Source organism: Haliotis rubra, unplaced genomic scaffold (genome assembly GCF_003918875.1).
Source record: "Haliotis rubra isolate DU_JTF1 unplaced genomic scaffold, ASM391887v1 Scf424, whole genome shotgun sequence".
Lineage (NCBI taxonomy): Eukaryota > Metazoa > Mollusca > Gastropoda > Lepetellida > Haliotidae > Haliotis > Haliotis rubra.
The window spans coordinates 113,730-141,018 of NW_025767107.1; the positions used below are offsets into that span (position 1 = coordinate 113,730).

Consider the following 27,289-nt stretch of genomic DNA (forward strand, 5'->3'; position numbering starts at 1 on the left):
CTGCCTACACACAGTGTGCCATACAGTTCACAGTCTGCCTACACCACAGTTCACATCTACAAAGTCTAATTACACACACAGTCTGCTGCCTCCACTACATACACACAGTCTCACCTCCACACAGTTCACCTCCACACAGTCTAACTACACACAGTTCACTCTCCACACAGTCTGCCTACACACAGTTCATCTCCACACAGTCTACTTCACCTACACACAGTCTCCTCCACACAGTCTACCTACAGACAGTTCACCTACACACAGTTCACCTACACACAGTCTACACACTCCACACACTATGCCTATACACAGTTTCTCCACACAGTCTACCTCCACACAGTCTACCTACACACAGTTCACCTCCACACAGTCTGCCTACACACAGTTCACATCTACAAAGTCTAATTACACACAGTTCACCTCCACACAGTCTACTTACACATAGTTCACCTACACACAGTCTACCTCCACACAGTGTGCCTATACACAGTTCATCTCCACACAGTCTGCCTACACACAGTTCACATCTACAAAGTCTAATTACACACAGTTCACCTCCACACAGTCTACTTACACATAGTTCACCTACACACACTGCCTACACACAGTCCACACAGTCTGCTACACACAGTTCATCACAAAGTCTAATTACACACAGTTCACCTCCACACAGTCTAACTTACACACAGTTCACCTACACACAGTTCATGCCTATACACAGTTCATCTCCACACACACAGTTCACCTACACACAGTTCACCTTCTGCCTACACACAGTCACATCCACACACAGTTCACCTTCACACAGTCTGCCTATACACAGTTCACACACAGTTCATCTCCACACAGTCTGCCTACACACACTTCACCTACACACAGTTCACCTCCACACAGTCTGCCTACACACACTTCACCTACAAACAGTTCATCTGCACACAGTTTATCTCTACGCGGTCTGCCTTTAACGAGGACCATTACTCCTTTGATAAACAAAGCTCCTTTATGCAAAGTTGAAAACATATTTGAATTTTGCCGACTTTGAAACTAATGTATTCCAGTTGGCTTGGCAATGAGCTGTTTATGTAATAATTCCAGACAGACATCCGTGGAAGTTTCCCTCACAAACAAAATACAATATTCTTTTTTTTTTTAAACTATAATGTCAAGTGAATTAATCTGTAAGAAAACATGTGGATTATTGCCATATATATTTCTATTAAATTACAATACGATTTTTACTGAAAGCTTGCTGGTTAAAAATAGTCCCTCCCAAATGAGCCAGTCCTTCGACTGGGGCGCTTCAGGCTTGTATGAAGCCTCGTGTAGACATCTAGACTTACGCTTAGTCTCTGAATACGCATTATTTTGATCTAAACAAATCATTACATTCAAATTGAAAACGAGCCCCACTGAGGTGGAAAAATCAGATGGGAAAATCTAGACTTGCTTCACGAGGGGCTCTGGCAATGCAGATAGGGCGGGGCGGAAGGGAAAGTAGTGTGGTTCAGAGACAGTGACAGCTACCAGCTGAGATTAAATACAGGTTCTCTGCTTCTCTCACAGTCAGCGTCGTTGTGTTGAGAGATCTGGACAACGTGGAGGAATCTTCTCAGTGCGCTTGCAGTCTGCCTTCACTACGTCTACTAGACTAACAACTAGTCTCTGAAATGAACATATTTTACTGAAAAAAGTTCATAGTAAAAAAATATAAAATATAATGAAAGGAGCCCTGAGACCTTCTTCATTTTCAGAGCTGAAGAAATCTAGACTTGCCACATTTTCTAGACTTGTGTGGGCTTTCTTGGATATATTTGCTTCAGGGCCTGTACGAGAGACTATCCTTCTACCTGCACCCGTCTGTTGAAACTGACGCCATCACAGTTTGACTACAACTCGGTTTACCTGCAAGACCAGCTACATTTAGTTCAACAAAAAAGGGTTCACCTACACTACTCTGTCTGCCTACTCTCAGTTCCCCTACACTACTCTGTCTGCCTACTCTCAGTTCACCTACACTACTCTGTCTGCCTACTCTCAGTTCACCTACACTACTCTGTCTGCCTACTCTCAGTTCATCCCTTCTCAGTGTGTTTACTCTCAGTTCATCTCACACAGTCTGCCTACTCTCAGTTCATCTCACACAGTCTATCTACTCTCAGTTCATCTCACATAGTCTGCCTCCTCTCAGTTCATCTCACACAGTCTGCCTACTCTCAGTTCATCTCACACAGTCTGCCTACTCTCAGTTCATCTCACACAGTCTGCCTCCTCTCAGTTCATCTCACACAGTCTGCCTCTCAGTTCATCTCAGTTCACCTCCACACAGTCTGCCTCACACTCTGCTCAGTTCATCTCACACAGTCTGTCTGCCTCTCACTAAGTTCACCTCCACACAGTCTGCCTACTCTCAGTTCATCTCACACAGTCTGCCTCCACTAAGTTCACCTCCACACAGTCTGCCTACTCTCAGTTCATCTCACACAGTCTGCCTCCACTAAGTTCACCTCCACACAGTCTGCCTACTCTCAGTTCATCTCACACAGTCTGCCTCCACTAAGTTCACCTCCACACAGTCTGCCTACTCTCAGTTCATCTCACACAGTCTGCCTCCACAGTTCACCTCCCACACAGTCTGCCTCCCACACAGTTCACTCCCACACAGTCTGCCTCAGTTCTCCAGTTCATCTCCACAGTCGCCTCCACTAAGTTCAGCTCAGTTCCACACAGTCTGCCTACTCTCAGTTCATCTCACACAGTCTGCCTCCACTAAGTTCACCTCCACACAGTCTGCCTACTCTCAGTTCATCTCACACAGTCTGCCTCCACTAAGTTCACCTCCACACAGTCTGCCTACTCTCAGTTCATCTCACACAGTCTGCCTCCACTAAGTTCACTCTCACACAGTCTGCCTACTATCAGTTCACCTCCACAGTCTGCCTCCACTAAGTTCACCCTCACACAGTCTGCCTCCACTAAGTTCACCTCCACACAGTCTGCCTCCACTAAGTTCACCTCCACACAGTCTGCCTCCACTAAGTTCACCTCCACACAGTCTGCCTCCATCTCAGTTCACCCTCACACAGTCTGCCTACACTAAGTTCACCTCTCACACAGTCTGCCTACTCTCAGTTCATCTCACACAGTCTGCCTACTCTCAGTTCATCTCACACAGTCTGCCTCCTCTAAGTTCATCTCACACAGTCTGCCTCCACTAAGTTCACCTCCACACAGTCTGCCTCCTCTCAGTTCACTCTCCACACAGTCTGCCTCCACTCTCAGTTCACCTCCACACAGTCTGCCTCCACTCTCAGTTCATCTCACACAGTCTGCCTCCACTAAGTTCATCTCCACACAGTCTGCCTCCACTCAGTTACACAGTCTGCCTCTTCAGTTCACCTCCACACAGTCTGCCTCAGTTCATCTCACACAGTCTGCCTCCACAGTTCACTCTCACACAGTCTGCCTACTCTCAGTTCATCTCACACAGTCTGCCTACTCTCAGTTCATCTCACACAGTCTGCCTCCACTCAGTTCACCTCACACAGTCTGCCTACTCTCAGTTCATCTCACACAGTCTGCCTCCACTCAGTTCACCTCCACACAGTCTGCCTACTCTCAGTTCATCTCACACAGTCTGCCTCCTCTCAGTTCAGTTCACCTCCACACAGTCACAGTCTGCCCACTCAGTCAGTTCTCACACAGTCTGCCTACTCTCAGTTCATCTCTCACACAGTCTGCCTCACTTCCTGTTCACCTCACACAGTCTTCCACTAAGTTCACCTCACAGTCTCTCTAAGTTCACCTCACACAGTCTGCCTCCACTAAGTTCATTCCCACACAGTCTGCCTCCACTCAGTTCACCTCCACACAGTCTGCCTCACTCAGTTCATCTCACACAGTCTGCCTCCACTAAGTTCTGTTCACACCTCCTCAGTTCACCTCAGTCTAGTCTGCCTCTCTCAGTTCATCTCACACAGTCTGCCTCTACTCTCAGTTCACCTCACAGTCTGCTCTCCCACTCAAGTTCATCTCACACAGTCTGCCTACTCTCAGTTCATCTCACACAGTCTGCCTCCACTAAGTTCACCTCCACACAGTCTGCCTACTCTCAGTTCATCTCACACAGTCTGCCTCCACTAAGTTCAGTTCTGCCACACAGTCTGCACAGTCTGCACTCCACTAAGTTCATCTCTCACACAGTCTGCCTACACTCAGTTCATCTCCACACAGTCTGCCTCCACTAAGTTCACCTCACAGTCTGCCTACTCTCTGTCATCTCCACACAGTCTGCCTCACTAGTTCATCTCACACAGTCTGCCTCCTCTCAGTTCACCTCCACAGTCTGCCTCCACTAAGTTCACCTCACACAGTCTTCTACTTTCAGTTCATCTCACACAGTCTGCCACACTAAGTTCACTTCCAGTTCACCTACTTCAGTTCACACAGTCTGCCCTCCACTCAGTTCACCTCACACAGTCTGCCTCCACTAAGTTCACTCTCCACACAGTCTGCCTCCACTCAGTTCATCTCACACAGTCTGCCTCCACAGTTCAGTTCACACACTCCACTCAGTCACCTCCACAGTTCAGTTCTCTCTCACACAGTCTGCCTCCACTAAGTTCCTCCACACCTACCTCAGTTCACCTCACACAGTCTGCTCCACAAGTTCACTCTCCACACAGTCTGCCTGCTCCACTCTCACCAGTTCATCTCCACACAGTCTGCCTCCACTAAGTTCACCTCACACAGTCTGCCTACTCTCAGTTCACCTCACACAGTCTGCCTCCACTAAGTTCACCTCCACACAGTCTGCCTACTCTCAGTTCATCTCACACAGTCTGCCTCCACTAAGTTCACCTCACACAGTCTGCCTACTCTCAGTTCATCTCACACAGTCTGCCTCCACTAAGTTCACCTCCACACAGTCTGCCTCCTCCTCTCAAGTTCTCTCACACAGTCTGCCTACTCTCAGTTCACACCTCCACACAGTCTGCCTCACTCTGCTCAGTTTCTCACACAGTCTGCTTCTACTCAGTTCATCTCACACAGTCTGCCTCCTCTCAGTTCACTCTCCACACAGTCTGCCTCCACTAAGTTCACTCTCCACACAGTCTGCCTCCACTAAGTTCATCTCCACACAGTCTGCTCTCACTCTCAGTTCACCTCACACAGTCTGCTCTCCACTCAGTTCACATCTCCACACAGTCTGCCTCCACACAGTTCTGTTCACTCTCCACACAGTCTGCCTCCACACAGTTCACCTCCACACAGTCTCACCTCCACACAGTCTCCACATCTCACACAGTCTGCCTCCCACTAAGTTCACCTCCACACAGTCTGCCTCCACTAAGTTCACCTCCACACAGTCTGCCCACTCACTCACTCAGTTCATCACTCACACAGTCTGCCTCCACTAAGTTCAGTTCTCCACACAGTCTGCCTCCACTAAGTTCACCTCCACACAGTCTGCCTCCACTCAGTTCATCTCCACACAGTCTGCCTCCACTCAGTTCACTCTCCACACAGTTCACTCTCCACACAGTCTGCAGTCCTCTCAGTTCACTCCACACAGTTCACTCTGTTCTCACCTCCACACAGTCTGTCTGTTCCTCACAGTCTGCCTACCAGTTCAGTTCATTCTCCACACAGTCTGCCTCACACTAAGTTCACCTCCACACAGTCTGCCTACACTCAGTTTCTCTCACACAGTCTGTTCATCCACAGTTCTCCACACAGTCTGCCTCCACTCAGTTCACCTCTCACACAGTCTGCCTACACTCAGTTCATCTCCACACAGTCTGCCTCACTCTCACAGTTCAGTTCTCTCACACAGTCTGCCACACAGTTCACCTCACACAGTCTGCCTACTCTCAGTTCAGTTCACATCTCACACACAGTCTGCTCCTACTCTCAGTTCATCTCCACACAGTCTGCCTCACTCACACAGTTTACTCTCAGTTCATCTCACACAGTCTGCCTCCACTAAGTTCACCTCCACACAGTCTGCCTACTCTCAGTTCATCTCACACAGTCTGCCTCCACTAAGTTCACCTCCACACAGTCTGCCTACTCTCAGTTCATCTCACACAGTCTGCCTCCACTAAGTTCACCTCCACACAGTCTGCCTCCACTCAGTTCATCTCTCCACACAGTCTGCCTCCACTAAGTTCACCTCCACACAGTCTGCCTCCACTAAGTTCACCTCACACAGTCTGCCTACTCTCAGTTCACCTCCACACAGTCTGCCTCCACTAAGTTCACCTCCACACAGTCTGCCTCCACTCTCAGTTCATCTCCACACAGTCTGCCTCCACTAAGTTCACCTCCACACAGTCTGCCTCCACTCAGTTCACCTCCACACAGTCTGCCTCCACTCAGTTCACCTCACAGTCTGCTCCACACAGTCTGCCTGCCCACTAAGTTCACTCACACAGTCTGCCTCCACACAGTTCACCTCACACACTAGTCTGCCTCCACTCAGTTCATCTGTCTCAAGTTCACACAGTCTCTCACACAGTCTGCCTTCACAGTTCACTCCACACAGTCTGCCTACTCTCAGTTCACCTCCACACAGTCTGCCTCCACTAAGTTCACCTCCACACAGTCTGCCTCCACTCAGTTCATCTCACACAGTCTGCCTCCACTAAGTTCACCTCCACACAGTCTGCCTCCACTCAGTTCACCTCCACACAGTCTGCCTCCACTAAGTTCACCTCCACACAGTCTGCCTCCACTAAGTTCACCTCCACACAGTCTGCCTCCACAGTTCACTTCACACCTACCTCCACACACACAGTCTGCCTCCACTAAGTTCATCTCCACACAGTCTGCCTCCACTAAGTTCACCTCCACACAGTCTTGATTCACTCGAAAATGAAGCATGCAACTTTATGGATGACAACTTCTTATTTATTGCATAGAGCGACGTTTCGATGTAGATTCTTACATCGTTATCAAGCTAAAAGTGAAGTTGTCATCCATGAAGTCTGCCTACACTCAGTTCACCTCTACACAGTCTGCCTACACTCAGTTCACTTCCACTCAGGTCACCACCACACAGTCTGTCTACACTCAGTTCACCTCTACACAGTCTGCCTACACTCAGTTCACTTCAATTCAGTGACTTTCAGTCTGCCTACACCCAGTTCACCTCTACTCAGGCTGCCTACGCCCAGTTCACCTCTACACAGTCTGCCTACACACAGTTTACCCCACACAGTCTACCTACACACAGTTCACCTCCATACAGTTCACCTACACACAGTTCTCACCACCACCCCACCCCCTCATCCCACCCCACCCCCCGGTCTAATTTCAGCTCACTTCTTCTGTGACCAGTTCGCCTTCACCCGGTTCGCCTTACGTATTGAAATCATTAAGATAACGATGGGACTATATTATTCTGATAACAAATCATTTTGCTTTATCGGAATAATCATTTATGAAAGTGTGTTTTAGTTGACTAAGCTTGAAATAAAGATATATATCTTAACGGCAATTTGGTTGAAAAGATAACGTTAATCTACTGATGGAGATAAGATCTTTTTTGTTTTCTTCTTTTTTCTGTGTGTGGTAATAATTATTTTAGTCTCAAACATTAATGCTGCAAGAATTGTTTGCAGAAACTAGTTCACACATTGCCCCAAGGTGTTCGAAAATGTTGCCTGTGGGATATGCATGGGACGATCGATCATACTGATAATCAATCAAATTTAATAAATAACATAGCTTACATATATAGATATTATACGTTTTCTCCCTTTTGTGTGTATGTTTGATGTTTCATATTCTGAGACCATGTGAGAAATGTGGCGGATCTGTAAATTATCTATCAACCCTAAACTGGGTTTAAATATAGCATCATTTCGAAAATCCTTTGTTGAATACATAGTAGATTCTACAATGAAATAGAGGCGGTGGGTAGCCTAGTAGTTAAAGCGTTCGCTCGTCACGCCGAAAACCTGGGTTCGATTCCCCACATGGGTACAATGTGTGAAGTCTATTTCTGGTGTCCCCGCCGTGATATTGCTGGAATATTGCTAAAACCATACTCACTGACAATGTAATAGATGACGTTACCAATGGGAACCACACAAAATGTACGCACTGAATGCATGGGTATACACTAATTAAGAAATACGCAAGCTTCCTCGTACTTTAACTATAATAGTTCAGGGCGAAAGTGTGCTTTATTACACTATACATGGCGGTAGAGCGAACTGTATTTCTTTTCTAAGATGCCAAATTTAATACTTTCTAAGGATAATTACGATTAATCTAAGGCAGAAAACAAACGACGGTGTCGGGGACCTAAATTAAGAATCCTCGCACAGGGCTAACTGGCGCTCTGTCCTATTGATGTGTCTGCCCCCCTACGTTAAGACGAACGTTACCAGAAAATACAAATGATAAACTGTTGGATGACGGTTTACGTTCGGATTAAATATCTTCTTTAAAATATTTAAATTACATCTGTGATTAACGTTAACCATGTGGGGCAAAATAAACGTCGCATTTCTACTACAAACGTAAGTTTAGACCAGTACATCCAGATGAAGCTGAGTAGTCAAACGACATTCCACGATTGCATTGTCGGAATGTAAACATTGCAAACGTTACCGTGTCTCTGAAAACTTGTGAGTCGATTTGAGACATTTTAACCGTTGGAAAACATACTGACTGACTGACTGAGTTTAGTTTTACGCCGCTTTTAGCAATATTCCAGCAATATCACGGCGGGGGACACCAGAAATGGGCTTAACTTGGAAAACATAAACGTAATGTTTCCACCAGTGTTGTTAGCTGCGTGAAGCAACTGCAAACAAAGAGACAGGATGCAACGGAGTAGTTTACTGTAGGATGCTGTACGAGGCGATGACAACGGACATGCATCGGGACGTCGCTTACATTGTGACGTAAAGCAAAATTGTTCGATTACGAGGGGGAGACTAGAATGGCGCAGTGACGCCAATACATTGTGACGTAATGGGAAAAGTGCACATTATCGTCTGATAAAATACTGTCGGCGCCTTTGATCTTTCACCGAAGCATCTTAGAAACGCCAAAAGAAACGTTAGCCTCCTACATTTATGAATTACTTCAAAACTATCAAAGATATGTTGGAAGGTATTAGTTTACAAGAAAGCTTAACAACACAGCTTTATGCAAATCACGAAACAAAATTCTCAAATGCATTCATATTTAGGTGAAATGCATCTTTTTCAGAAGAGATAAATTGTCCTATTTTCGTCCATGCCGAAATAAACCAAAAACAGAGATTTAGATGTCCAAGAGAAAGGTTGAAATACAATTCTGGTTTGAGACAAAGATAAACAATTTTAAAGTCACCATTTTCAACTATTAAAACAGAAACAACTGTTGTAGAGTGTTTAAAAATTGTAAAATAATCATTCCTATGATTTCAGTCTCTTAAAACATTTTCTGCCGATTTGCATTGGAGAAAACAAGTAAAACGTGTCTTTGACAACGCCCTCGGATGCCATCGTATCACGGTTATAAGACTTATACAGGGCTTCAGACAGACTGGGGTCACCGTAGACAGACCAAGAAATTGACGTTCACGCATCACAACGCCAGCCGAATATAGGTACTTCCGTCATTAAGGAAGGAGGGTAACGTTTCTTTTGGCGTTTAGTGTATGTTCTGTGCGATGCTTCATGGTAATGTTCATGTACTGATCTAAAACGACTTTAATAGGTGAAGACCCGGGTTAGAATTGGTTTTAGCGTACCATGCATGTCGAATAGCGGGATCGGGTGGGTTGGCTCTCTGTCTTGCTTGATGTTCCTGATGTCAGTACCGGGGTTGGCTGACTCGATCACTTACCGACTCATTTAGCTATAGACGTGATAAGTGTGGCGTTAAACAAGATGGCGAAGACTTAGATGAGGTGTAACTCTGCAGATTATCAACCCATGTGAAAACTTATGAATGCCCAAGTTTTGCTGTTTTTGCTGTTTTGTTTGTTTTTGTTGTCGTTGTTGTTTGTTTTGGGGTTTTTTTTTGCTTTTGTTTTGTTGTTTTTGTTGCTGTTTTGTTTGTTTTTTTGTGTTTTTTGTTTTGTTTTTGTTTTTATTTTGTTGGTTTTTTGTTTTGTTTTGTGTTTTTCAGAGGGGAAAGAGATACAAAAAGAACCAAGGAGCGAAATGATGGTTATGAATTGTGAAAGGCACATGTGTTTTGAATACTGACTTCGTGTCAGATGGCAGTGTTGTGGCCATACCCATGTCAGTGAAACCATCTTTTTAGAATTACAGAAATACAAAAAGAAAAAAACACTTTTGAAGTTGTGATAACCTGTGCCCAATTACTTTCAAGTACATACACGTGACTGTGTTAAGACAGTTAGCCATCTCGATAATCTCCAGGGTATACGTTCCGATAAATCTCCACAAGTGGCGATTTATCGGAACGTATACCCTGGAGATTATCGAGGATGGACACAAGCCTGCAGTTGATGAATCGAAAACGTTTACACGAGGATTCCCCCACCTTACACGATCACTATGACTCTATCGTGTATGGGTAAACAGCGATTGCATAACTCGCCTGATGTACTTTTATGGACATGTAGATGAGACTTCTAGTGTGTTATTTTACGCCGCACTCAGCCATATTCCAACTATTGACGGTTCCAGTAGATAACCGATTCTAGACTAGACACTCCAGTGAGCAATATTATTAGCATCTATCTTCGCAACTGGGATAAGATGACTTGCATCAACCAGGTCGGTCTGACCACCCGATCAATTGCCTCTTACGACAAGGAGACTTTGGGATAGCCTAATGGTGAAAGTGTCTGTTCGTCACGCTAAAGACCCGGTTTCGATTCCCCACATGGATACAATGTGTGAAGGCATTTATTTATTTTTTTTTTTTGCTTTCACCAGCCGAGATATTGCTGGAATATTGCTCAAAGCGCATAAAACTTAGTCTGTCTCACAGTCCCTGAACCACATTATTTTCCCTACTGCCTTGCCCTCTCTGCAGTGCTAAAGCCCTAAATAAAGCAAGTCTAGACTTCCTCAGGTTCTGAATCTCTGGTCTCCCTTGGGGGGAGGGGGGAGGGGGGTGTCCTTTTCAATTTGAATGGGCTTGTTTGTTACTTAATCTTATATATACTCATGCCAATAATGGTTGTCACCCCTCCCCACCCCAACCCCCACACACACCCCACCACACACCCACCCCCCTCTCCAAATAATAAAAATTGAAGGGGGTGACAACCATTATTGGCATGAGTATATATTCAGAGACTAAGCATTAGTTTACATAAATCTGTACTCACTCACTTACAAGCAAGGGTTCCTGAAGCCATATTCTAACCCTAATCTTCACGGGTTACCAACCATATACTTCACCTATAAATAATCCAATCTACACCAGATCCTCCAGTGATTGATATAATGAGCAATGTCATTCACGTACATTGACAAGTACAACCTAGTCACCAGCTGCCAACCTCAAGTCGCCTCTTCAACCAGCTAATTGATGGCGACATCTTCTGCCCCGGTGTCCCCGTGGGCGCGGTGATAATTATGGAACAGAGTGGCCATAACGTTGTCGTTTACCCCGTTATGCTGCACCGGCACCTACAGCAACGACGTGCTTAGTTTCAGACAGTGACCTTTACGAGTTTCCCGATTCTTTACGTAAGCTCGGAGGAAAGTTGTTAGAATATAATAGACATCATATTTTGAAAATTGATGTGATGGAGTTTGATACTTTGTTACAACAGCCTGAGATATCATTCCAACAAGATAACCGATTTTGTAACGAACACCGAGTTTAATTTGATTAAAACAGGATCAACTTACGTTTAATTTCTCATGGAAATATTTTTGTGAAAGTGTGGGTAGACGAAGTAGAGCCGACAATTACCTGAAAAACTCATAGCTGTTAATGTAATATCATCTTAGAATGGCTTTCGTGTGCAATTTCGTTGGCTTTAACAAATTGCTAAATAAATCAAAACTGACGATGCACGTTTTTTTGTAAATGTAAATTATTCAATTTTTAGTTTGATTAATACATTGATACAGACTTTTAGTTTAGGATTTGGTTACAACTCTGTCAATCAGATTCATGTCAGCAATATTCCAGCTAAATGACCGTGATTGGTCGGTCATATCTGCAGAAATTGACGAAAACAGTCTAAAAGAAAGGAACTATATATTTTTATTTTGGAATATCAATATGTTAAAGTACAGATAACGTAAGCAAAACAAATATTACTAAGGACATGTACTAATGAACCAAAGAGTACAAACTCGGTGTTGTTGGGATATTTTCTATAAAACGACGTAAACATTTTGGAAAGTGTTTTGAGTTTGAAAGTGTTTTGAAGTTAAAAAGATTGTTTACAGAACATTGATATGAGTGAGGTATTGCGCCGCTTTTATCAAAATTCCAGCAATATCACGGCGGGGGACACCAGAACTGGGCTTCACACATTGTACCCATGTCGGGAATCGAACCCGGGTCTTCCGCGTGACGAGCGAACGCTTTAGCCACTAGGCTACCCCACCGTCCCGAACACTGATATGAAATTTACAGGGTAAACAGAGTTGTAACAGAACAATGAAAACATACACATAGTGTACAGTATGTATAATAACATATATACAACGTACAAACAAAAAATAACGCACATTATATACAGAACGATTAAAGAAAACGAATACACACGTTTGAATACGATGTTCAGATGCAACGCATTCAGAACATAGATGTCTATGACGTGGGACGTTGATCACGCTATCAACCACTGGTTTGACTCTCCCTGATTCGAGTATTTACGGTGGCCTTGAACTAGCTTCGTCGTAAAATACTGTTAGCATATACATAGTGTGTACAGAAGCATGATATGGTACTTATGTATCTGACTAGCTAAATTAATCACAAACGTATTCTGCCATGTTATTTTAATCACATTGAGTGAGTGAGTGAGTTTAGCTTTACGCCGCACTCAGCAATATGCCAGCTATATGGCGGCGGTCTGTAAATAATCGAGTCTGGTCCAGATCATTTACAGGCCGCCGTCATATAGCTTTAACACTGCTGAATGAGGACAAATAAAAATAATTTTCTATTTCAGAACAGTCTTTGCTAAAGGCAAACTAAACATGACATTAACATTTCAAAAAATGCTGGATAATATCTCCATATCGATTAACGTTTAGCCACGCTATTAATTTCTTTAACATTAAACAGATAGTATTAGATTTAAACTTTTTAAATTATTGGGGGGTTGTAAAGAAGATGGAAAAATATTTACTCTTCAGAGACGGATCAAGCTCCAACGGCGGCTCGACGACGACAGTAATACCGAGGATGATATGTTGTTTCGAGCTCGGGTTCATCTTCTCTGTCTGGGTTGCCGCCATCACAGCTATATGTGCACACGAAGCATCGAGCTTGGTTTGCCTGACACTATCCCCGAAAAAACACAGATGGAATAGAGAAAAACATTTCTAATCATGGGATCAAAGAGGCTAGCGTTGATTGGTCTTTTCCATCAACACAAGTTTTGTCCTCAATTATTCCCTTTGATGCGGCTTATCGGTAATTAAGCCTACATTTGTCTCTGAACATTTCAACCGGCAAATTTTTCAGACGATTGTCAAGCGAAGAATTGCTGCCCGGTTTTTAACAACGAACTCCCGTTTTACAAATTGCGATTTATTCCCCTGTTCATCAACAGTGTCTGGAGCCGAGCAATCATGTATATTGTCTGACAAAGAAACACATTACTCCAGGGCAGCGCGTGTAACTAAGGCAACAACGGTTTCGTTAGACATCAACTGGCTGCGAGATCTCAGCTAATGTGGCTTAGTTGTCAGAATTTGGCGATAGAACCGTTTGTAAAGGATTCACCATGCGTAATTAATTACCCCTTTATCTTTATTTATCTATGATGATGATGGTGGTGGTTGTCACGTGATCAACTCGGAATCACTCCTCGAAGAGTTGCAAGCGATTTCTACATTATATCACAGACCATTATATTTATTATAAGGTCTCTGATTATGGCATTCTATTTAGAAACATATACTGAAAGCCATTAAAAACGCAATTGGTATTTGTTGTCCTGAAACTTACAAAAGTTCTATTGAAGATTTTTTCCTGCGATACAGAGGATGTAGGGATAAAAGGCTGTTATTCTGGCCCATTTCGAGTTCGAGTCCCGGAGCATTCCTCTCACATGAACTTAGATACTGAAAACTGAACCTTTGACATTTCTCGTAAACACACCCACATTCATGAAACACGTTGTGCACATGCATTACCTGCACCCAGGACCTGTAAAAGCACAAGGAATTGTGGAACTCAATCACTTTGAGAAAATGCCACACTTGACACAAGACGAAAGGAATCATTTTATCGGTATGGTCAGCCAAGGTGCTTCAGATGTGATAATTGCCAGGCACTTTAATGTGCATCCATCCACTGTAAGTCGACTCAGACAACGTTTTCGGGCTACCGGAAGTGTTGCTGATCGTCCGCGACCTGGTGCACCACCTGTGATAACAGCTCGACAAAACCGCAATATCCGAGTTTCGCACTTGCGAAATCGGTTCCAAACAGCTGATGATTAGGCAAGGAGGACAATTGGGACAAGTCAACGTCATTTCAGCGCCCAAAAGGTGCAAGGACGCCTTGCTGCCTTCAACATCCGGTGTCGTCACCCGTACCGTGGTCCAACCTTATTGCATCGCCACAGACTTGCCAGACAGCGATGGGCCGCAAATGGGGCCGATCTTGGCAACAAGATGGCCAGATGTCATTTTTTCAGATGAATCCAGGTTTAACTTATCCTTTGCAGATGGACGTCAACAGATTTATCGACGTAAAGGAGAAAGACTTATGCCAAACTGTGTCCTTTAACATGATCGTTTTGGAGGGGGTGGTGTCATGATCAGACCACAGACCATCAGAGGCTGCAGACCATCCAACAGCTGTTCCCAAGAAATGTGTGTCTTTCAATGCCCCAAAGACTGCGAGCATGTCTTGCAGCGCACGTTGGACACGCACGATATTGACTGCAAGTGACCCCTCCTTTGTTTGATGTCGTTGTTGCGTCACTGATGTTGTTGTTGACTGGACATTTTCAGATGAAATTATTCACAGATGTTCACTTAAAACATATCTGCCAGTTCGGTTTATATATGTTGACATTAGTGTGTGTAAAGAAAGTATGAATGTCAAATTGCATTTTTAATGGCTTTTAGTATATATCATTTGACTTGTTTATTATTGAAATTTATTTAAAAACGTTTTGTTTTGTTTTTGACACATGTCATTGTAAACAAGATTGCAACTTCTCAAAGTCCTAAAAGTCAGATCGTTTTACAAACGATTAGCGGAAATGAGCGCTCACCGATGCGTGGAATATGATGCGAGTTCTGTCCCCTTATAAGACACGACGATGGAGGCGAATTTAGAAGATATGTTAATGGTATTGTGTGGTGTTCCCGGTAAAAATGGTACTGATCGGTAAGCAACAGTAAACCTATTCAGCTAATCCGAGATTCATGCTCGGACCGAATAGAACTGGGAGGAGGCCATGGAATGATATCCGAATATTAGAAGTCACGTGACTTAAATTCGCTTTTTGTACACGTTACGAATGTCCCGGGAACCTCTTAGGCGAGCACGCGTCGCAAAACGCGCAATTATTAGTGAAATAAACACTTGACGCTGATATATATATATATTAATCTAATCCTCGTTTTGGGTGAAAAAGCAGCGCTTGGAACGACTTCTCAATGTCTACGTCTTAAACGTTGGATTCCTTGACTGGTCCTCTGCTCAAATGCTTCGCCTCAGCTAGCTGGCTGTGTAGCGTGAGCAACAGAGGCAAAGAACCAGTCTATTAATGTTTTGGCTGTGTCCAGTGAGACGTGTCCTGCGGCACGGCTGTCTTTAACAGTCAATCACTGTTGGTCAACCTATGTACAATTATGACCAAAAAAGATATACGCAGGAACACAGCTTCAGCTTCGAGACAGCCGTTAGTTCGACATAGCGGTGTTTGACAGAATTTGTCTTAACATCCATTCTCACTAATGAGGTGCAAATGATTTACAATGTGTATGTCAAAGTACATATAAAGTCTTTGAGCAGACATGTGTGTTACTAAATCGCCAAACTTATGCGGAATATTTGATAGGTTACTCAAATAATTTATCACATTGTCACTTAATTCTCTAGTCAGAAAAACTAGTCACGTACGTATCAGGTGATAATATTTTGTAATTCAAGGTGCCACAGTTAGATAACAGCTGTATGGTTATTTGTAAAATGGTGTGGCTGAAAATGTGATATGTAATAGACCATATACCAAACTGTCTAAATAAAATGTTTTTGCATAGATTTTGTGTAGTTGATTTTTGACTTACGACACTTACCCATTTGCACCTCATTGGTGAGAACGGGCGTTAAACTGAATAATAAAAAATGATATTCTGAGGGATGTGGTAGTGAGTGAGTGAGTGAGTGAGTGAGCCTTTTTATGTTGGTTTCACCAAAAGGCTAGGTATTTGAGTTGCGAGTTCGAAGCAAGGCCCAGTAGCTGTAAGGCAAGCCTAACTAACTTACCACGGTACTTTAACACTGACATGGGCAGTCCACGCGTTGAGGTCGCCTTGTCGACCTGGAGCCTCTTTGATTTGCTGGGAGCTGGAGCCAAAATAACAGTCTAGCTAGTATTAATACAATGATGCCGATTTCTCACGTGCATGAAATTCCAAAACCTACAATTCTCGAAACAATTGCAGAATGCTTTGCTGTATCAACAGACAACACAATGGCGTCCTGCTTTTATTTCAGAGGTCACTGAATACATTATTCCCCGTTGACAGTTTGAAGTAGGTCTTAAAGAATTTATATGAAAGTTGAATACAGAAACCAAAGTACTAAAATTATTTATTCACAAAAATAATTTGCGCTTATTTTCAGCATCCCGTTCCGCAAAGGAATTTGAGTACTTAGACTATCGAATTCCGATTCATTAAAAACGACTTAACCACTGTGGATGTCAGGAACGCGAAACGAGACTCAATTCAAAAAGAAAAAAATACTGCATTTTCATGTTTTTAATTTTTATCATACCGATAAATTCAAATTTGAAATATAAAACATAATCAAAGGATGGCTTGGTAGCCAAGCGTGTTTAAACAATTTCATAAACACGATATAAGAAACGTTCGTTAGTGAACGGCAATATTACGTCTAGCGTGCCTTACCTTGCATACGGCCACAACTCCATGCTGCGCGTTTTTCCAGTATTTCCTCAATGGTGTTATAACCTGCGGGTCTGTATTAACCGCTTTAATGTCGCTGCGTGGAGTTTTCAAGGTATTGAGTCGTCACGTCATGCCTTTGAGGTATCTTAACGACGAGTTTGTTGTAATTATATGATACTAATCTCCGGACGACTAACGATGATGGAATACCGGGTTTCTCAAAAATTGCCACCATTTCGGCTTGTGTTTTTTATATCTTGCGGTAGAATATCGGAGCTGTTTTCATGTGTTGGGATGTTGTGTATACCCTGAAGCATGCTGGGTAATTGGGTCAGGAAACTGTATGACGTTAGATGTCTTCTGCATCATAAATCATACATGACTAAAAAAAGTTAAATGTTGGAGCGACACTTTAAAAACAATCATTCCAATCACCGGGTTATGTGAAATATGTTGCGATGTGGCACCGTGTGTGGTAGCATTCGATCGTTCGTCACGCGAAAGTCAAGGTTCGAATCCCAGTACAGTGAATTACAGCCCAGTCTAGTTCCTCCTGTCGTGATATTTCTGAGACCTGTGAAGATCCGGGTTAGAATTGGTCTTCAGTAACCCATGCTTGCCGTAAGAGGCGACTAACGGATCGGTGGTCAGGCTCGCTGACTTGGTTGACACATGTCATCGTATCCCAATTGCGTAGATCGATGCTCCTGCAGTTGATCACTGGATTGTCTGGTCCAGACTCGATTATTTACAGACCGCCTCCATACAGCTGGAATATTGCTGATTGCGGCTTTAAACAATAAACCTACTAACAACCAACGTGATATTTCTAAAATTTCAAGGGCTAAAGTCGGCATAAAACAATATTCGCTCCCTTACACACATCTAAACACGATGACTAGTCTCGGCCAAAACTGTGAATCTGGCATGCAACTCTCTGTTAGAAATATGACAATTTCATAGTTCACAACAAACTAATTATTATGCAAAAAACGACAAAATCATTTCAAAAATTAACTTTGTGGAATTGATATATTCTACATATGTTTCACGGTTTATATAGTTACCAGGTGCCACTGTTTGTTTGTTTGTTTGTTTGTTTGTTTTACGCCCATTCAGCAATATCCCCGCAATATGGAGGCGGTCTGTAAATAATCGAGTCTGGACCAAACAATCCAGTGATCAACAACATGAGCATCGATCTACGCAATTGGGATACGATGACATGTGTCAACCAAGTCAGCGAACCTGACCATCCGATCCCGTTACTCACCTCTTCCGACAAGCATAGATTGCTGAAGACCAATTCTAACCCGGATCTTCACGGGTGGTTGCCACAGCCTCCAGGATGGACATTTTATACTCTATGTACATGAGCCATTACGACCTATGGACATCGAATTTATCACCTAAATACATGTACGTATGTCTTACGCAAGCACCATTTGGTTCGAATTGGTAAGAATACCACAGTTAGGCATTTGTGGCAGACGACAAACAACAATCTGAAAGTTTTCCCCTTAGATGTATTTCTTGCGGAAAATATGATAAATATCAGCGCTATGGCGTGTTACATCTGTAATTCAATTGATAAAAACGCGTTTGGAATGTTGTAGATGTAAAAGTTAGAACGGGGAACAAACGAAATGTGCCGAAATGTTCGCGGGGGATTTTAAAATAATAGAACGTGTCTCTTTCAGTAAGAGCCTTGCATTTTTGTGTAAGGTGAAATAAATTATTTTTATAAAACCATCTGATGAGTCCCAAAATACCCACGATAGATCAAGGGGTTTTATGCTTTGGGGGACCGTGGGTGGGGAGATTATTCGTAATTTATGCAAATAAGAAGCAAATCGTAAGTCAACCAAAACAAAAAGATTTTATTTACAAAACACGACATGCGATTGCGTCGATTCTAACGTATATATTATTATACCTCTCTTTACATTTAAACAACTTTATGCTACAAGACATTAAATATTCATACGCTTTGAATAAAATCGAAAAGCGATTGATGTTACGAAATGATAAATTAATACATAGGAAATGGGGCTCCTGGTGGCATGGACACACTTCAAAGATGTTTTCAAGAAAAATCACGATTTCAATTTCCTCTTCTTATGTGACATCATGTTTACATGTGTGGGGCAAGACCAATCCAGTGGTAGCATTCGCTCGTCAGGCCGGAAACCCTGGTTCGATTACTCTCGCTGGTAAATGTGTGAAGCCCATTTCCGGTATCCCCTGCCGTGATATTGCGGGAATGTTGCTGGAATATTGCGGGAATGATGCTAAAAGCGGCGTAAAACCATACTCGCTTTCATGTGTTGTTATGTTTGGGCAATAAACTGTTACAACTTTACTCTATTTTTCAAACCCTCGTTGTTTTGGTGAACAAAATCTTTGGAAAAGAGTTTACAAAACATAAGGACGAGATACCTTGCCTAAGAGGTAGTGTATGCTAAGCTGTGGTAACGAATTGTTTGTTCATTAAAGTTACCCCATGGTCAAATGGACAGAAGGTCTGTGGTTAGAGAAGATGCTTGTTGTTACCTTGCCTCATGCTCGGCATTAAAGGCTCGCACAAACACTGGTCAGCATGGAATCAGTATGCTGTGTTTTAATAGGGTATCTATGATAAACGGGGGCATGGTATCTCCGTTGGCTAGCACTATACAGCAGGAATTAGCCCAGACTAGTGCAAGCAGCCAAAACACTTCATATTCAATTCCACCTTACCGCGATAAACTTTAATTCAGCACCATCCCCTGTTACCACATTCTCTTCCCACAGAGGTTACGTGTTATATGTCGAAGATATGACAAGTGAGTGAGTGGGTGAGTGAGTTTAGTTTTACGCCGCACCAAGCAATATTCCAGCTATATGGCTGCGGTCTGTAAATAATCGACTCTGGACCAGACGATCCAGTGATAAACATCGATGTGCACAACTGGGAACCGATGACATGTGTCAACCAAGTCAGCGAGCCTGACCACCCGATCCCGTTAGTCGCCTATTACTACAAGCATGGGTTACTGAAGATCAATATTCTAACCCGGATCTTCACGGGTTATGACAAGTAGCCTCTGTGGGAAGAGAATAATGTTACCCGTGAAGATCCGGGTTGTAATGGGCTTCAGCAACCCGTTCTTGTCGGAAGAGGCAACTAACATGATCGGCTGGTCAGGCTCGCTGACTTGGTTGATGACTGTCATTGTATCCCAGTTGCGTAGAACGATGCTCATGATGTCAATCACGCGTCTGTCTTGCCACATTATTTACAGACCGCTGCCACATAGCTGGAATATTGCTGAGCGCGACATTAAACATCAAACCATCCATCATTAGAATTTCCGCCAGGTGCACGAAGTTTGACGACACAGTAAAACCAGCTGATTACGAAGTCAGTTAAAAAGACTGCATATATCTACTTCATGTAGACGAAAAAGCAAGATAATACAACAATGATCACTCGAGTGAGTACGTGAGTATGATTTTACGCCGCTTTTAGCCATATTCCAGCAATATAACGGCAGTGAAAACAAGAAATTTGTTTCAAAAGATGTACCTATATGGGAAATCGACCCGGGCCAAACAAAAGCATTAACCACTAGGCCACACTTCTCGGCAGCCTTCGGTCGGAGGTGTTATAGCGCTCAGAAAAGGTATCTTTTGCAGCTGTTTTGGAGGGATGGGGTGTTGTTTTGTTTGTTTTGTATTTTGTCTGTGTGTGTGTTTATTTGGTCTTTTTATTACACAACAGTTACCATTCTTTAAAAGAAGCTGTTCGTTTACGTTCGATTTCGAAATCAAGACTGCTAAGTTCGCCCGTACTCAAAAATACAAATCCTTCCCGCCGACTGGGTGATGAGGATGCTCGACTGTGTTACATCCGATTAATTCTTTATTGATGTCAAGCACATGATCGGTTGACATTGTGATCATAGGCTTTCTGTATGTATCTTTCATAAGTACTGACCTTTCCCGACTCTGTCAGCCAATCATAGGCAAGAGTCAGCATCTTAGGTCAAGGTTGAAATTTGAATGAGAGATTCAAATATGTTGGGAGAACATTATGACTTCAGTCCGTTTGACTTCATTTGAGACCGATGAATTGCAAAATCACAAAATCTAATAAATGCAACAAAATCAAACTTTGCACAGTCACATAAAATCGACAGACCAACTCTGATGACTTGTCTCATAATTTTTGACACCCGAATAAAACATTTGTTTAACAAACGATCATTATTTTGTGGTAACTTTTCGCTATTTCTTACGAGGGAGAACCACTTGTTGGAAGAACAGCCAGGTGTGTGAGTTGCACGTGTGAAATTGAAGTTTCACTGCACACGCTGGTTGATTACCTGGCTGTTCTACCAGCAAGTGGTCCTCCCTCGTAAGAAATAGCAGTAAGTGACAACAAAATAATGATCGTGGTTTGCAAAAGAAGGCGCGTCGAAGGCATTTTGAATTTTATTGGCCAGAAAGGTTACGCTGTAACAACAAGGGTTTGGGGGTACGCTTGGGACGGAGAGCGAAGACGAAGGAAAATAGCTCACGTTGACGATTGGCCAAGATGTCTTCTTCTTCTTCTTCTTCTTCTTCTTCTTCTTCTTCTTCTTCTTCTTCTTCTTCTTCTTCTTCTTCTTCTTCACATCCATACCATCACCCTCATCATCATCGTCGTCGTCGTCGTCATCATCATCATCATCGACAACGATTGGTCAAGGTGTCATCGTCGTAGTTGTCGTCGTCGTCGTTGTCGTCGTCGTCATCATCATCATCATCATCATCATCATCACCGTCAATGGTTGGCCAAGGTGTCATCATCACTGTCACCATTATCGACAACATCGTCAGCAGCATCAGCATCCCCGCCACAATGATCAGCAGCATCACATTATCCACATCAATATCACCTCCACAATCATCATTCTTTTCATCATCACTATCATTACCGCCATAATCATGTTGAACTAACTTCTACTTTTATTTGATAAACCAAATCACTTAAAAAGTGAAAAACTCTTGGACTCGTTTGTTTATAATATCCTATAAAATATCTCCATAGTCCATAACTTTAGCCCCACGCTTAATTTCATCTAATCACGGTCTATTAAGCGGCATAGATATTATCGTTTTCACAGAACGTTTGTTCCGAAATTTAGAATAAAATTTACCAACGACATCCAGAATTTTACTTAAATGTTCTGAACTTTTCTTTACCTTCATCCCTTTCCGATACGTTCACACATAATGCTGTATACGGACGCCTTATTTGCATAAATAGACTATAATTCAAATTTCGACTGACTTGCATGGCAAAACCAAGGGAGATGAAAAGCTCACAAAAATAACTAAATTCATCTCAGTGAAGTTGAGGACCCGTGTTCTTGCAAGGACGACTGATGTGCTACCGCTCACGTTCAACAGACACTGGGTAATGAATTTTTCATGAGTCTTACTCGTGAGAAATGAATTAACATTGAACATATACCGCATTTGCTAATTGCCTAAAGAGGATGGGTCTTTTTCCGCTAAACTCGTCCAATGTGAAATTCTTCATCCGGGCGTTTTTGCTGCGGAGCGAGTGAAGAGCGTTCAGCAGAGACGAGCATGGGGATTATACTAGCCGCCATCTTTAATACGCTTTCATCTCCGCATGGAGACGGTGTTTTTAAACCAGCTTGTCATATTACAAGTTTGAAGTGAGTTTAGTCCTTCCACTGTGTCACGTCGCGAGGGCTGCATGACGAGAGTCATGACTGTCAACCTTTTATTGGCGATTGGAGGAGGATATTGACTGCCGACGAGAATCACAGTTTGGGGAGATTAGGAAAGCCGTACAGTTCTAGTGGACACTGGTGCAGTGTGAAGCATCATACCCATCGCAGTAACGGGCTGATCGTGTGATCAGGTACCATAAAAATACCCACCATGTCTCAAGCATCTGCTCGCCACTCCGGCCACCCCGGGTACCCTCCGAAACAGACGTCCACCTTCCAAAACATCCGGTCACACTTCTGATTATCAGGTCACGTTACCAAAAATCAGCTCAACCCACCAACCAAAGAGTCGATTTCCCAACAAACAGCCCAACCTACCAAGCATAAAGTCAATTTCTAAACAAACAGCTCAACCTACCAACCAAAAGTCGATTTCCAGACAAACAAAAAGTCAATTTTCCAACAATCAGCTCAGCCTACCAAACATATAGTCACTTTCTCAACAAACTGCTTAACCAACCAACCATATAGTTACTTTCCCAACAAGCAGCTCAACCTTACTTTCTCAACAATTTCAGAACCAACCAGCATCAAGTCACTTTCCCAACAATCAGCTCAACCAACCAACCAACCATATAGTCACTTTCCCAACAATCAGCTCAACCATATAGTCCTTTCCCAACAATCAGCTCAACCAACCAACCATATAGTCACTTTCCCAACAATCAGCTCAACCTACCAACCAACCATAGTCGCCAACAATCGGCTCTCAACCTACCAACCAGTCACATCAGTCACTTTCCCAACAATCCTCAGCTCAAACCAACCAAACCATATTAGTCCCAACACGTTCAACAATCAGCTCAACCTACCAACCAATCAGCTCAGCCTACCAACCAACCATATAGTCACTTTTCCCAACAATCAGCTCAACCTACCAACCAACCATATAGTCACTTTCCCAACAATCTCAACCTACCAACCAACCATATAGTCACTTTCCTACCAACAATCAGCTCAACCTACCAACCAACCATATAGTCACTTTCCCAACAATCAGCTCAACCTACCAACCAACCATATAGTCACTTTCCCAACAATTCCCACCATATAATCAGCTCAACCTACCAACCAACCATATAGTCACTTTCCCAACAATCAGCTCAACCTACCTGACCAACCAACCATATAGTCACTTTCCCAACAATCAGCTCAACCTCATATAGTCACTTTCCCAACAATCAGCTCAACCTACCAACCAACCATATAGTCACTTTCCCAACAATCAGCTCAACCTACCAACCAACCATATAGTCACTTTCCCAACAATCAGCTTTACCAACCAACCATATAACAATCAGCTCAACCTACCAACCAACCATATAGTCACTTTCCCAACAATCAGCTCAACCTACCAACCAACCATATAGTCACTTTCCCAACAATCAGCTCAACCTACCAACCAACCATATAGTCACTTTCCCAACAATCAGCTCAACCTACCAACCAACCATATAGTACCAACCAACCTATTCACTTTCCCAACAATCAGCTCAACCTACCAACCAACCATATAGTCACTTTCCCAACAATCAGCTCAACCTACCAACCAACCATATAGTCACTTTCCAACAATCAATCAACCTACCAACCAACCATATAGTCACTTTCCCAACAACCAACCATATAGTCACTTTCCCAACAATCAGCTCAACCTACCAACCAACCATATAGTCACTTTCCCAACAATCAGCTCAACCTACCAACCAACCATATAGTCACTTTCCCAACAATCAGCTCAACCTACCAACCAACCATATAGTCACTTTCCCAACAATCAGCTCAACCTACCAACCAACCATATAGTCACTTTCCCAACAATCAGCTCAACCTACCAACCAACCATATAGTCACTTTCCCAACAAGCTCAACCTACCAACCAACCATCAACTTTCCTACCAACCAACCTACCAATATAGTCACTTTCACTTTCCCAACAATCAGTTCAACCTACCAACCAACCATATAGTCACTTTCCCAACAATCAGCTCAACCTACCAACCAACCATAAGTCACTTTCCCCAATCAGCTCAATAGTCACTTTCCCAACAATCAGCTCAACCTACCAACCAACCATATATAGTTACTTTCCCAACAATCAGCTCAACACCGTCGAGACAACCTCCAAACCCCCAGTTCAGCTCAGCTCAACCCCACTTTTATTACATCGATGCCCACACCATGCTTATGTTGTCGCTAGTTGAGTCTCCATTACTAAGGTTCCCGGTATGTCATGTCTCTGGAATCACACTCAGAGAAAATAATCTTAAGCAGTGAATATTTCGTAGGTCTGAGGTATGTTTGCGAAGGATCAACTCGTATTTTTAATGAAACACCCGAACCATAACCACTCCGTCGCCGTCCTAAAATGTGTTCCTTTTTTTTTTTTTTTTTTAAATTTTGATACTGTTTGCATTTTAATGCAAGCACAATCACAATCGTTTACTTTAATTATTACCTTTTAGCACCATATGGTGCTTTTATATGTACATTTTAAGACAATTAGTGTCAAATAGGCCCAAGTTGGCCGGGCGATGTTTTACATGGTATTTTATATTGTGTCTGGGAAGAGAATGGGAAGGAGCCCTGGATAACCGAGGATGCTGTTTCTTCTTCTTCTTCTTTCTTCTTCTTCTTCTTCTTCTTCTTCTTCTATGTAGGAGAATGGGAAGGAGCCCTGGATAACCGAAGATGCTGCTTCTTCTTCTTCTTCTTCTTCTTCTATGTAGGAGAATGGGAAGGAGCCCTGGATAACCGAGGATGCTGTTTCTTCTTCTTCTTCTTCTTCTTCTTCTTCTATGCAGGAGAATGGGAAGGAGCCCTGGATAACCGAGGATGCTGTTTCTTCTTCTTCTTCTTCTTCTTCTTCTTCTTCTATGCAGGAGAATGGGAAGGAGCCCTGGATAACCGAGGATGCTGTTTCTTCTTCTTCTTCTTTTTCTTCTATGTAGGAGAATGGGAAGGAGCTCTAGATAACCGAGGATGCTGTCTCTCCAAACCTTGGAGTACTTGGAGATTCTGGACACAAGATGGTAAAACTGTGAACGCCAGATTCTGAAACAGGTAATTCCTGGTATTATGCGTCATCCGCGATGAATCAAATATTCTACAAGGGCCGATACGTTGTAATGAGAAGGAGCGGAGGGGGTCGTCCGAGACAAATTATTTTTGAACTTTTTTCGACATATGCAATTACATTTAGCAATCATGAGTGACGGTAAATGTATTTGCCATCCATAATATATAAAGAATTCAAGCTTTCATCTGACAATTTATCGACATTATCCACGCGGCTGAAACAAAAGAACAAAAGGAAACGCGCCAGACTTAAAAACATTAATCACTTATGTTTCATATTTTTAGTTTAAAGTGAAGAGATTTTTGGACTATTTATCTTTCTTTTTTTAAAAGATAGAAATAGTTTGATGTTCTAATCTTAATGTATCATCAACTGATGAAATATTTATCATTAGACTTTATCTGATTGAGTGTTTTATATTCCTTAAACGTTTTTCTCTACTTTTAAGCATCAACTGGACACAAGTGACGTAAGTCAAACGTAAGATATGGATGTTAGTTGCAACAAAAGTAACAGCTGGGCTATTATGTCACTGGATTGTCTGGTCCATCACCTGAGTATCTGGTCCAAACACGATTGTTTGCAGGCCCCTTCGTCTAGCAAGCGAACAGAGACAATGCCTATATTTTAAATAAAGTATGTTTGAGTTTGTGGGATTTTTCAGTCGTCCATTCACATAACTGTCATCGCGACTTTGCCCTTTGCGCTCACTGGAGTCTGTTTCGTCAGATAATCGAGACTGGTTATTGTCTGGTTTTGACGTTTTGTGCTTCGCGGATAAGAGATACATCAAACTAATACAAGCTGCAGTGAACATGGGTTTTTTTCATCACAATAACGGCAATGTCTGTTTTAGTGGGGTCGCAAATTATGGCGGCGGTTTGTAAATGATCACGACTGGACTAGACAATCCGGTGATCAACAGCATGAGCACCGATCTACATAGATGGGAGACGATGACATGAGTCAACCAAGTCAGTGATGATGGGTTGCTGAGCTCATCAAATACCTTAAATGTCAAAGAAACAAGTCATAACGGTGTTTTGTTCGTTTCACTCGTCTTGTGGTTTGCTGACGATGCTCATCAAATGGCAGCGGTCCTAAATGTCAAAGAAACAAGTGATTTACTCATAACGGTGTTTTGTTCGTTTCAC

General features: G+C 42.8%; 1 protein-coding gene across 1 annotated transcript in view; it reads right to left on the reverse strand.

Annotated features, from left to right (window-relative positions):
• LOC124288790 (proline-rich extensin-like protein EPR1) overlaps positions 1–17,290 on the reverse strand; it is a 36,745-nt gene extending 19,455 nt beyond the window's left edge. The window contains exons 1-2 of the mRNA XM_046725319.1: positions 17,268–17,290; positions 16,641–16,701 (exon numbers count right to left, since the gene is read on the reverse strand). Coding sequence (XP_046581275.1) covers positions 16,641–16,701; positions 17,268–17,290 — 84 coding nt within the window. The remainder of the gene's footprint in view (positions 1–16,640; positions 16,702–17,267) is intronic.
• Positions 17,291–27,289: the final 9,999 nt, after the last annotated feature.